This window comes from Cetorhinus maximus, chromosome 12 (assembly GCF_964194155.1).
Source record: "Cetorhinus maximus chromosome 12, sCetMax3.hap1.1, whole genome shotgun sequence".
In the NCBI taxonomy this organism is placed as follows: domain Eukaryota; kingdom Metazoa; phylum Chordata; class Chondrichthyes; order Lamniformes; family Cetorhinidae; genus Cetorhinus; species Cetorhinus maximus.
Window position 1 is genome coordinate 25,500,136 of NC_135890.1, and position 13,272 is coordinate 25,513,407.

At 39.5% G+C, this 13,272-nt stretch overlaps 1 protein-coding gene across 5 annotated transcripts in view; it reads left to right on the forward strand.

Moving 5' to 3' along the window:
- reln (reelin) overlaps positions 1-13,272 on the forward strand; it is a 366,824-nt gene that overhangs the window by 100,664 nt on the left and 252,888 nt on the right. For all 5 annotated transcript variants that reach the window (XM_078553223.1, XM_078553220.1, XM_078553221.1 and 2 more), the window contains one exon: positions 2,699-2,769. In XM_078553223.1, coding sequence (XP_078409349.1) covers positions 2,699-2,769 — 71 coding nt within the window. The remainder of the gene's footprint in view (positions 1-2,698; positions 2,770-13,272) is intronic.

Below are 13,272 nucleotides of genomic sequence, written 5' to 3' on the forward strand. Positions count from 1 at the left end.
TTCAATTTTGCAGCTGATATGCCCACTGTTAATCAGTAAATTGTTCAAACCCAGGAATCTAACCAGCATAACCAGCCCCACCATCCTAAACTACTATGTGTTATTGTAAATATAAAGCAGCTCCTTTAAGGAGTTATTACTTGTGGACTTCTCTATAAATAGTGGTTAGAGATAATAGTCAGCAGTTATTTAATTAATGAGAGCTTACAGTGGGTTCCTACACTGAGCAATGACTCATGATTCTGTAGAATTGTACACAAGAAGATTCTCTTCGTACTGTAACTATTTTTAATATATACCTCTGTGGAAGCATTAGGACCTGAATATCAATGTAGGCCAGGGGTGGGGGAAAACAGTGCATTGGATGGGAAACCCAGAAGTTTGAGCTTCCTTCACATACTGTGGAGTGATTGACAGGCTTGACTTCCATTTGGATGGGGAGCATGCCAAAGCAGGCTGCAGGACCAGGTAGGCCCTATCTCCAGAGGTTTTTATAAAGGTGGCTTGTGGGGTGGGGGTGATCTGATAGGTGGAGCTTGGGAAACTCTCCTGTTCCTCTTGGCCCACAAGCAAAGCTGTGAAGGCATTTATTTTCTCCCTGGTCATCCTCGCCACCCTTCATCTGCTGGGTTTCTCAAGTCCTATGAATCCTGGCTGCCAACTGTAAAACCTACAAATCGAAGTTTGCCGGCATCATTAACATATTTAAGTTGTCAACCTGCCTCCTGGGTGAGGGTTGGCTCCTTGTCCTTTGCCCTGTCTCTATAAAGCCCGGAAGTGGGTGTGTTAGAGACTAACTGGAGTCAAGGTTGAGAGCTTTAAAATTTTCACCCTCTAACCCTTCTCGGCCTGTCTGTTTCTGTGTGTTTAAATTCTGGCCAGGTTTCAGCAATCTAATGCTGGGAGTTTCTTTAGGACTTCTTCCTCTCAGATGCTGTAACTTTAGAGGGAGTTCTTTGGAAATCCTATCCTTGTGCATAAACAGGGTTTCCACTGAACTTCTGCCAAAATCATGGTAACCAGTGGAAGAAGCCACAAGGAAATTCACAGCCTATGATTTAAGAAACAAACCATGTTTTGGACTGAAATCTTTTAAAGAGAATCAGGTAATGTTTATTTAAAGACCATTTGAAAATTCTTAGTAAATATGCATAGATCATTTACTTAGACAGTTTTAGTAATGTGGTATGTTGGTGTTTTGTCATAAAATACTGAAATTCATAAAAACCTAACTTCAAATCAGTAATTTTCCTGAAATCTGCCTATGTAATTGTATTCATTGTTTGAAGGGATAAATATGATGTACTTTTAGGTAAGCTGAGGTTTTTGTGTTTTCTTTCAATAATACTGATTATCAAATTACTTAATTGAGAAAAAATTATATATTAATAGTTATACAGGGCATTGGTGAGACCACATCTAGAGTAATGTGTACAGTTTGTCTCCTTAAGAAGGGATATACTTGCAATGGAAGCAGTTCAAAGAAGATTCACTAGGATGATTCCTAAGATGAAGGGGTTGTCTGACGAGGAAAGGTTGGGCCTATAGTCATTGGAGTTTAGAAGAATGGGAGGTGATCTTATTGAAACATAAGATTCTGAGGGGGCTTGACAGGCTAGATGCTGAGAGGATGTCTCCTCTCATGGAGGAATCTATAGCTAGGGGGCACAGCCTAAAAATATGGAATCTCCCATTTAAGACAGAGATGAGGAGGAATTTATTCTCTCAGAGGGTCATTAGTCTTTGGAATTTTCTTCCACAGAGTGCAGTGGAGGCTTGGTCATTGAATATATTCAAGGCCGAGTTAGACAGATCTACAAGTAAGTCAAGGATTATGGGGGCACAGGCAGGAAAGTGGATTTAAGGCTACAGTCAAATCAGCCATGATCTTATTGAATGGTGGAGCAGGTTCGAGAAACTGAATGACCTACTCCTGCTCCTGTTTCTTATGTTCTTATGATTCTTATCTGTGTACACTCCTAAGGGTTGTCTAATGTCACATTTTCAACATCATACTTTGTTAATTAGCTCAATATTTAAAAAAATGTGGCAAATCAGAACTGAAAAAGTGGCAAATGTTCACATGAAAAGTGCAGTGTTACAAAAATCACAGACACATGCATGTGCACACGCAGAAAATCTGAGTTGTATTCTGCCGGCTAGCTTATGTGTTTCTGGTTTCTGGATTGAATCTCCACAGAGATCCACATTTTGATGTGCCAAATTATTTGACTCCAGGCAATTCCCAGTTTACCAATTCGCAGTATCCCAATCTAGAGAAGAAATATTTTATATCATTGCCACCTTGTTGTTCAGTAGAAGCATCGTTCAACTGTATTGACTATACTTTACATTACTAATAGTTCTATGCAACTTCAGTTTTTTTTGTGTATGTAGTAATCAGTTTAAGCCATATTGCGAAATCAACCACTTTCACTCTTGCCCCTCAATAGTCACAAACAAGTGTAAAGTCAGGGATGCAAGAAATCAAAAACAGTTTAAAATTCCCCTTTTATACTTCAAGGATGGATGGATTTTCTTCAGTTGACTACAGATGGGTGGTAGTTGCAGGGGCAGAGGAGGTGTGAAGCCTTGGCCGATGAACCTTAATGTATCTTTATATTTTGATTTACTACACTGGCTTAGGAAATGAAAAAATATCATTACTTATACATTTTCTTTCATCTTATTTTATAAGGGCTACAGCTACACAGAGGGGTCAAATCATATTCAAGGATGCCCTGGTCCAGCAGCTGTGTGAGCAAGGAGGTAAGAGAAAGTTGTTCACATTGTTACCTGGAAAATAAACTGCCATCACTTCTCCTGTTTTAGTTCAAACAGTGTTGTACCCATGTTGTACATCTAGACCCCATGGAAGTTCTTCATCTTATTTTGCCTTAGAAAAAATCTTTCACTTTTTTCCTTCAATTATGTGGGAAGTAACACTTAATTCTAGTTATTTTGTTGATTTGATGAGCCTTTTCTCATGATGTTTCTCAACCAATCTTTTGTGTTGTATCCTTGTTGGGTTGGAATCCATGGGAACCAGGCACCCTCCAGAACTTGCTCAAGTGGTCATTCATGCTTGAACTTTGTCAGAAAGTGGGCTATTTCACTGCAGGAGGCATCACAACAGCATTTTTCCTATTCCCACCCATACATCTCCATTGGAGATCAGTGATGATCAAAAGCAGTAAGTCTGGCTCATTTCCCCTTCCTAACCCATGGCTTGTTGTGGTGCTATCCTAAGTGATATCAATTAACTCACCACTGACTGGGAATTGACCCTGACATCCCCCTGGTCTATGTGACTTAACTATTCACTATTAAATCACTAAAGAAGCACCTCCACGCTATTTTTAAATTTATTTGCTGTTTGCTTGAGCCCAACAGGGCCCTCAACCCCTGCAGAAAGTAGCGCCACAGCTAAGATGATGATTTGGTGGCATGCTGAATCTGGTTGCCAGAGGATGTGTAAGAGTTGCCCAGCCTAATTTGCCCTCCATTTTTCCTACTGGCAGCCTGATATGGCTGAAATCAGGAACTGGGAAGATGGACAATTAATATCTCAAGCCCATACCTTAACCACTCGGGTGGTTCACGCTGGATTTCCAGTGAATGGTACCATCATGCTATTCAGCAGTGGTGATTGATAACTCAGTATGAAATCGGAACTGAATTCAAATCGCAACAACTCTGATTCAATAGTGATTATTAATCCAAGTAAATGTGAATTACTTCTGTTGAAACCCTGATTGATTTTGTGCATTAAAGACGCTAATCTTATAATGAATGATATATGTTAATTGAAGGCTCAACTCACCCTTTATAAAATGAGTGCGAGCATTTTAAGAGGTTAAAAAAAACAACAAAAGCCTTAACACTTTGAGTTCAGAATTTGTTAATTATAATGTTACTCCAGAGCAAGTTGACTTCAGAACACCTGTTTACCCAGCAGTTTTACTCTTTAAGCAGGCTCCTTTTAGGATTGAGTTGGCACCTTGCCGACATGCTCCACTGTGGGAGATTTGAACTAATAACTGAGTTATTATCTGGGACATATTTGGTAAACAGATAATGGAACAAGGCGGGGTATCGTTGAATAACTAACTGGTTCATTGATGATACCTGCAAGGATAGGGCGAGCATTGGGAATGGGGATCATATAGGTTCAGATAATGCTTGAAACACTCCATTAAGATTTAGGACGATGTTATCTGGACATTAGTGAGAAACATAACCCTAGGTTAATACGCTGCATGGTTCTAGCCAGTTAAGCTCCACGGTTATTCCAATGCCCATTTGGGGGTCTCCCTTGTTGCTTAATGGTAGGGAGAGGGACTAGATACTCCACATGAGGTAAACAGAAATATATATGGATTTTGAATAGTTATGTTGGTATCCCTTAAACTTGGTGATGGGTTTGCACATATGTTAGAAAACTATACATCAAAAAGAGCATTGTTTCTCCATGAATGTATTGTTAGCATGTCACAATTCTTGCCCAGCTGTGAATGTTGTCTATAAATGGCCAATTTCACACTAAAAATGTCATGGCAATATTACAAAATTAATATTGGAGAACTCAGAGACTGAATTAATGAAAATGTCAGATCAGCTATGAAGGATTGCCACTTATGTAAGATACTAGAGAACTTCCAGGTATGGAGCCATATCTGAGCAAAGGTTGGTAACTTAAGGAGAAAAAGGCAGAGAAATGGTAGGGAAATGATTTAGTGCTGGTGTTCAAATGATGATCCTGAAGTCTTTTCCCTGAGGTTAGGCTGAGAACACATTGATCATAAATAAATTCAATTCAACTTTGTCAAGGCGTGGACAGGGTAGTAAAACGCCTGATAAAGCACTCTCATCTGTCATGGAGAAGGAGACAAAGTCAGCTGGAACTCCTGATTACTCTGTTGATTATTTCTTGAAATGTACGTGTTAATCTACTGCAGCATTCTGGACAATTTGTAATATGTTACAGTGATCAGTAAATGGCCTTCCAGTGATTCATTGCTCAATTCAACCCAATTAAAAGGTTATTACTTCCTTTAGCTCACTGCAGAGTGAAAACTTGGCTCAGCTCCAAATTGTTAAGTTGTATTTGGTTGAAATGTAAATATATTAGAGCTCCCTTTCCAAGCCAGCAGAACTCATTATGGACATGGGTTTTCAATGCAGACTCGTGCTCCCTTCCATTGTTTAATTCTACAAATAGCGCACGAGCAGTAGAATTTCCCAAAAATCAATGCAAATTATTTCTAGGTAAACAGTTAGGAAAATATATCACAATTGTTAATCTTTCAGTGTGCCTGCTATCATCTTTCAGCGACACAGAACAAATTGATTGTCAGGCTTGTTACTGTCAGATCTGTAAGCCTAAAACAGACCTATAACTAATTAAGACCATGGCATAAAAAATAAATGACTTAAAAGTAATAAAAGCTGCCAAACAAGTGATTTCAACTCTCGCTACATCCCGAATGTATTTGTGAATAGCCTAGTTTTCACCCTCACTGTTAAGATGTTCAATCCCCATTTCTGTCCTTATTTTTATATTTCCATTATAAATTCCATGTCCTTATTTACAGTGGAAATTGCCTATGTAAACTTGTACTTGCATCTCCTGACCACTGGAGCATTTCCACTAGAGGGAAGATTTAATTAGAGCATGTAACATTTATGTAGAAAGCTTGCTATAAAATGTGGGCATAATACTTTATAATGGAGAATGCTGACAGGAAATGCACCAGCTATTAACATTTTCATATATTACTAGCTGGTCTCCATGTTGTTACACATGGTAAGTTGGAGAATATGATCTCTATTAGTTATCTGAAGTATTCCGGTTGCTGTTTTCTCTCTGTCCCTTTTGCCTCTCTTTCTCTGTCGTCTTCTGTTTCTATTTCTGTCATCCTTTTTGGATGGGAATGGCAAGTGGCATTGTGAGGAATATGGGGAAATGAGCTTATCACTGCATCCACTCCATCCCTTTCCTCACTCCTCCCAAATGGAGAGGAAACAAGAGCTTAGAGGCCTTTACTTGTTTCCCTCCACTTTCTTCTTCTACACTTGTTTTTTTCCCTCAGAGGTATTGTTTGTTTTCAAAATTCATTTCATTTTTGAACATGGATCAAGTAAAATGAAAAAGAGAAACTGTCTACCTTTCTTCCTGTAAGGGCGGAATTTTACAGCCCCTCCCACCAGCTGGATTTTCCGGTCCTGCCCAAGTCAATGGACTTTTAAAAGGCTCGCCACATTTTCTGGCCCCAGCCCCGCTGCAACAGGGCCGTAAAATTCCGCCCTATGTTCCTTTCACTTTTATCAGCCATGACCCCTTTCTTTCTCAACAACCAGTTACCCCTCTCTCAATTCTTTCCCTCTCTCTATCCCTCCTTCTTTCAATCCCCCTTCTCTCAATCCTCCCTTTCAATCTTCATTTTCTCCTTTTCAATATCCCCTCTTAATCTCCCTCTTCCAATCCCACCCTCTTTCAATCCCCCTCTCTCAAACCTCCTCTCAACCTGTCCCTTGATCCTTCCCTCTTTCAGTCTCCTACTCAATCCCCCACTAAATCTACCCTCAATCCCACCTCAGTTGCTCTCTCAATCCCTTTGTTTCACAACCTTCCCTCTCTCAAAACCCCCATCTCTTCAATTCCCTTCTCAATCTCCTCCTCCCCTGTCTCCTCCTCCCCATGTCTCCTCCTCTCCCAGTCTCCTCCTCTCCCAGTCTCCCCCTTCTCCCAGTCTCCCCCTTCACCCAGTCTCCCCCTTCACCCATTCTCCCCTTTTCTCTCTCTCCCCCTTGTCTCTCTCTCTCTCTCCCTCTCCCTCCCTCTTCTCTCTCTCTCCCCCTTTTCTCAGACTGCCACACTCTCTCAAGCTCCTATTCCCTCTCTGTACCCCTTTAATCCCTATTCCCTTTACATCTTTCTCAACCTTGCCGTGATTTAGTCTGAACACCTTTCCAACATGACTGCTAGTTGAACAAGTTTAGGATGCTGCACAGTGACATCAGTAGTCCGCAACTATACACATACCTTTTTTTATTTTAGCTGCTGTTGTTTTTGAAGCTAATGTTACATGACATTAAAGATTGAAAGATCTTATTTAAGAACCACCTACATGTGTCACAGGTACTGTAATGAAATATTGTCACTTTTTATTTGGTCTCCTCATTGAGATGATATAACAAAGGACTTTACACTGCATTTTGAAAAGAGATGTTGCAACCTACTCAACAATTTTAATATTTAAACCTCTAATTGGTGAGTTTAAATTATCTGGAGTTGGTTGTCCCAATCTTGTGCAAAGCCACTTAAAATTCACGAGTCTCATAACTTTACTTAATTCATTTTGCTGACTTTTATTTTTGGTAAAATTATTAATTCTCAGTTTCACATTTAACTCCATTTACTTCCGTTCAGTTGATTCTGATTCTCCGGAAGGTTGCTTTCCCCACTTCGTCTCCACTTTATTTTGCTTTGTTCATTTACTTATTGTCATTTCCCCCATTGCATTCTCTATAAAACTGCTTTTAATTCCTGAATCCTGCTATTAGTTAGAGTTTCTTGACCTATTTTATCTGCTGCATTCCATTAATTCTCTGCTATGGCCACTTTTAATTCTTCAGATCACCTATTTAATTAATTTGTTTATTCACTTTTGAATTCCGTACCTCATTTTAGTTAATTAATTTTGCTCAATTCCCTTGTAAGTTCGTTCCAAACTAGTGATTTGCACCTATTCATTTCATTAATTTGCTAATTCTTGAGTTTAGACCTCAATATATTTACTTAATGTCACTGCATACTCTGGTAATTCATGAACCCTGCATATATATTTCATAAATCTTTATAATGGGTTTCCACAGAATATTAAACAGAGGGGAGAATTTTCTCCCCGTTGGTGGGGGTTGGGCAGGAGCAGGCGCGGGCAGGCAGGCATGCAGGCGATTGCCACCCGCAATCGGCTGCGTGCTGCCATTTTATGTGGGCAGGCCAATTAAGGCCCGCCCAGCGTGATGCGCACCTGGAAGTGCTGAGCGCTCCCTGTGCGGGCAGGGGGAGTAGGCTGAGTTGGGCCTGCGCTCTTTCACTAGTTGTGCTGTTCCTCACAGGATGAAACATTCTCTCTTTATCCACTCTATTAAAACATTTCATAATTTTAAAGGCCTATAGGTCATGCCTCAGTTTTCTTTTAGGCAAAGATACCTAGCCTGTCAATCCTTTCCTGAAATATATACTCACACATTTATGGCATTATCCTTGTAAATCTTCCCTGCATCCTCCCCAGTGCATGCATGTCCGTTTTATAACATGGCAATTATAAAAATGTTGTACCACTAACACTGTTTGTATTATCGTTTAGATACTGCCCCCAGTGCCTCTTGTGAAACAGTGATCTATGTACTATTTCCAATTGTGAGTGCTTTGGAAATCAAGTAGGGGATTTGAGAAACCAGTAAGAATCTAAAATTTTAAAGGAAGTACGTGTATCTTTTTCACGTGAAATTGAATACCTTCATTGTTCTCCCAAATCTATTGTTGAATCAAAAATAATTCAAGCTTTAGATTTTGTTAATTAAAGAGTGACGCATGGTTACTGATTGATACTGCTTGGGCAGAATTTTACACCTTGCGGACGGGTGTGCCCGACCTGATTGGGCGTAAAATAACAGTGGAAAATGTCGGGTGAGCACCCCAACGTCATCTGAAGAAATATTTCGCTCAGCAAGCGTGTGCAAAAGTCGGACGCACGCCTGCCGACAATTCAGAGGGCAATTAAGCCCATTAATGGTGCAATTGTCTCTGATTTTTTGTGGCCCGTCCAACCTTACTTTTGCCAGACGGGCAAATCAGCCAGGCGGACTTTGCATTTTCATCAAACCTCATCCAAGGGCAGGATGAGCTTTCCGTTATTAAATAAAATAAAAATAAAAATCTGTGAACAGCATTTTTATCATCCATATGCTCATGAACCTGATTGTGATGCTTGGACATTTTTTTTTCCCGATTTTCAAAACTTTATTTCATGGTTTTCGGGTCTGCAGCGCCCTGAGGCAGCTCTCTGCCTTCAGGGAGCTTTCTCTCAGTGCTCACCCCCACCCACGTTGACGTCATCGCCTGTCCTCCTCCTGCCCCCACCCTGGCAGTGCTGAGCTTTTCAGCATGCATTTCACGTTGGCTGGCCGATAATTGGTTAGCTAGCATGAAATCGCATTTGGGGGCCTATCGTGGTCGGCGGTCCTTTTCCCGGCCCCGCCAATCGGGCCCACCCGCCAAGCTGAAAATTCAGGCCCTTATGCCTGTCATGATGTCAGTACTGCCAAGCAAAGAGAGTCAAGTTATTAGTGCGCAGCAATATTCAGCCTACTCACATTTAAGGAAGTGACAGGGTAAAAAAAGAAAAAAAAGAACTTTTCTTTTACTGAGAGGGTGTAGATAGCTTGCCGACACAACAGATGAGCTAACTCATCCTGCAGTAATAAGCCACTATTTGAAGTTTTGAAGTGCGTCATTGAGCTGCTTACACGAAAGACATGAACCTGACAATCTGCACAGTTCTGGCACACGATTGTCCCAACTACTAAACCCAGCATGAGAACTGAGAGCTTTAAAGAAAATCTGGGAGACCAGAATTGCCCTGGACCTCTGGCAGTTCAAAGATTAAAAACGATGATTTCTGTAACATTTACTTTCCCTTTTTTTAATTTGGCAGATGGTTAGTGCTAAAATTACAATTTTCATTACTCTGTCACCATCAGTGCAGAATTGATGGTTACAGCCACAACTTTATCATACTTGTAAGCAAAGAATGCTATTAATCCACCATGAGGTTCAAAAATGAAGCAAAGTATTCTCCCAGTTAGTTCACAGGCTGAGATTTGACTGAAGAATATATGCACATTTTCAAGGATAAATGAAACAATGGTTCAGGATTTGGAGAAGTGCAATTATATTTGCATCTTTAATTTGTAAAGTATTATGAAATGTGCTAGTAGAGGACAAGTACGGACCCTGCAGAGGTCCATTGCCAGAGCTGCTTGCCAAACGTGTTGCAGAATTATAACAATTACAGCTATCTTTGAGAAATTTTGAGCATCTTCCAAGTGTAGAGAAAATATTTTCTTTTTGTATGCTTTAATCTGTAGCCTGTGTAAGACCATGAATGTTCCCTAGATTTATAACATTTGAAAGCAGAATTACGATTAAGGTTAGGTATAATTTTCTTTAATTGCTAGTGAAAATGAAATGCACAGAATAAAGTATACCTGGGGTTATGAGTGCCTCAGTCCATAGCTCATTAAAGATCAACCCATTGATTCTTAATAACTTTCTAAATTATTTGTAGGCAGTTGAATGAATCAAAATTACAATTCATTCCGACTGATAACCCAGGGCAAGTTTCTGAAGGTCTGTTGAGTGCAAAAAGGATTTGGAACATTTATTCTTGAAACATTAAACTTTTATACCAAGGCTGTCTCTCATATTTTGGCATTTTAATAAATGTATTCAGGCTTAGATGTAATTTTTTTCAGACATAAATGTTTCATTTTTTCCCGAACATAATAGTTAATTTCAAAGTTAATTATTTAACAGAGGTTTAGATTCTCTGAACGTGATTATTAAATCTATCTAATAAAAGATTAATCATCTGTCCCTCATGTTAATGTTCTCTTGGCAAATGTAAAACTTAGGGAATTCTTATGTTTAATTGTTATACAGCTTTCGGCAGTTACCTGAACATCCCATTGTTATGAAACTTACTGATGGAGAAAGCTTTCTCAAATAAACTTGAGTAAAATGACAAACCATGTCCCTGGATTTCTATTTCCAGTACAAAGGTATGTTTTACATTTGAGAGGATTTGTTGCAAGAGACAGGCTTTTCCAACAGGATTGATTGGTGATAGAATCCCTGCAGGGACCAATGGCACTTCCTTTCACCTAATGTTTTATGGATCAGTTGTCAATTATATTGGAATTTTCTGCAGACTTGCCTCACAATCCCTAAGTAATTCAAAACACTGCTGAAACTAGTTTATCCGAAAACCTTGAGACCATTGTTGTTATACAGTATTTGATTGGGACAAAAGAAGAAAGCAATATGCAAAACTAACAACACAATGGACAAACGAAAAGCATGAACAGAGCATCATTCGCATATCTTCCTGCTCATCCAGGATTTTACTCGTAAGAATTTAGTCCCATATTTTTATTTGTATCACTTTACAAGCCATTTTGAGAGAACAGTATGCCCTGCATTCACATGATAGCAGTTTAATATAGAGAGGACCAATCTCCCTTTGCACAGTATAAACCAGGAAATACTGAGCATGTAAGAAAGGAATGGCAATAATCATGGGTGATTTTAATATTCATATAGACTGGACTAATCAAATTGGCAAGGGTAGCCTTGAGGGAGAGTTCATATTGTATATTAGAGATTGTTTCTTGGAGCAATGTGTTGTGGAACCAACCAGGGAGCAGGCTATTCTGGATTTGGTTTTGTGTAATAAAATGGGATTAATTAATAATCTCATAGTAAAGGATCCTCTAGGGAAGAGTGATCATAGCATGCTAGAATTTCAAGTTCAGTTTGAGAGCGAGAAACTTGAGTCCCACACTAGTGTTCTGGAGTTAAACAAAGGTAACTACATAGGTATGAGAGCAGATTTGGCCCTAGTGGACTGAACAGGAAGACTACAAGGTAGGACAGTTGATGAACAGTGACAGATATATAAGGAGATATTCAATTACTCCCAAGTAAAATATATCCCAATGAGGAAGAAAGATGGTAAGAGGGGGGAAAAACATCCATAGCTAAGCAAGGAAGTTAAAGATAACTTAAAGGCAAAAACTAAGGCATGCCAAATTGCAACGGTCAGTGGCAGGCTAGAAGATTGGAAAACTTTTAAAGATCACCAAAGGGTTACTAAAAAAAAAATAAAAAGAGCAAAGGTAAATTATGAAAGAAAACTAGCACAAAATGTAAAAACTGATAGCAAAAGCTTCTACAAGTATATAAAAGGAAAGAGAATAGCTAAATTGAATGTTGGTCCCTTGGAGGACGAGACTGGGGAGTTAATAGTGGGGAACGCAGAAATGGCAGAGACGCTTAATCAATATTTTGCCCCAGTTTTCACAGTGGAGGACACTAGTACCACCCCAACAGTAACAGGTAGTGCAGAGAATATAGAGAAGGAGGAACTTAGAACAATCACCATCACTAGAGAAAAAGTACTGAGCAAACTATTGGGATTAAAGGGTGACAAATCCCCAGGACCTGATGGCCTACATCCCAGGGTCTTAAAGGAAATGGCAGTGGAGATAGTGGATGAATTGGCTATAATATTCCAAAATTCCCTGGATCCTGGAAAGGTTCCAATGGATTGAAAAGAATGCTAATATAACGCCCTTATTCAAAAAGGGGTGGGGGGGAGGCAGAAAGTAGGAAACTATAGACCAGTTAGTTTAACATCTGTCATTGGGAAATTGTTGGAACCCATTATTAAGGAATTAGTAATGGGGCATATGGAAAGTCAAAATGCAATCCATCAGAGTCAGCATGGTTTTATGAAGAGTAAATCATGTTTGACTAATTTGCTAGAGTTAGTTGTGACAAACAAATTGGATAATGGGGATCCTGTAGATGTAATATAACTGGACTTCCAGAAGGCCTTGGATAAGGTGCCGCACAAAAGATTAATACACAAGATAAGGTCACACGGAGTTAGGGGTAATATATTAGCTTGGATAGAGGATTGGCTAACCAACAGAAAGCAGAGAGTCGGGATAAATGGGTCTTTTTCTGGATGGCAAGCTGTAACTAGTGGAGTGCCACAGGGTTCGGTCCTTGGGCCCCAACTATTTACAATCTATATTAATGACTTGGATTCAGGGATAGAAGGTGCTATAGCTAAATTTGCAGATGACACCAAAATAGGTGGGAAAGTAAGTTGCAATGAAGAAGTAAGAAATTTACAAATGGATATGGACAGGTTAGGTGAATGGGCCAAAATTTGGCAGATGGAGTTTAACGTGGATAAGTGTGAGGTTATCCATTTTGGTCGGAAGAATAAAAAGGTGACTTATTATTTAAATGGAGAGAAACTTCAGAATGCTTCAGTGCAGAGGGATCTGGGTGTCCTCGTGCATGAATCGCTGAAAGCTAGTATGCAGGTACAGCAGGTAATAAGGAAGGCAAATGGAATTTTGGCATTTATTGCTAAAGGAATAGAGTATAAAAATAGGGAAGTGTTGTTG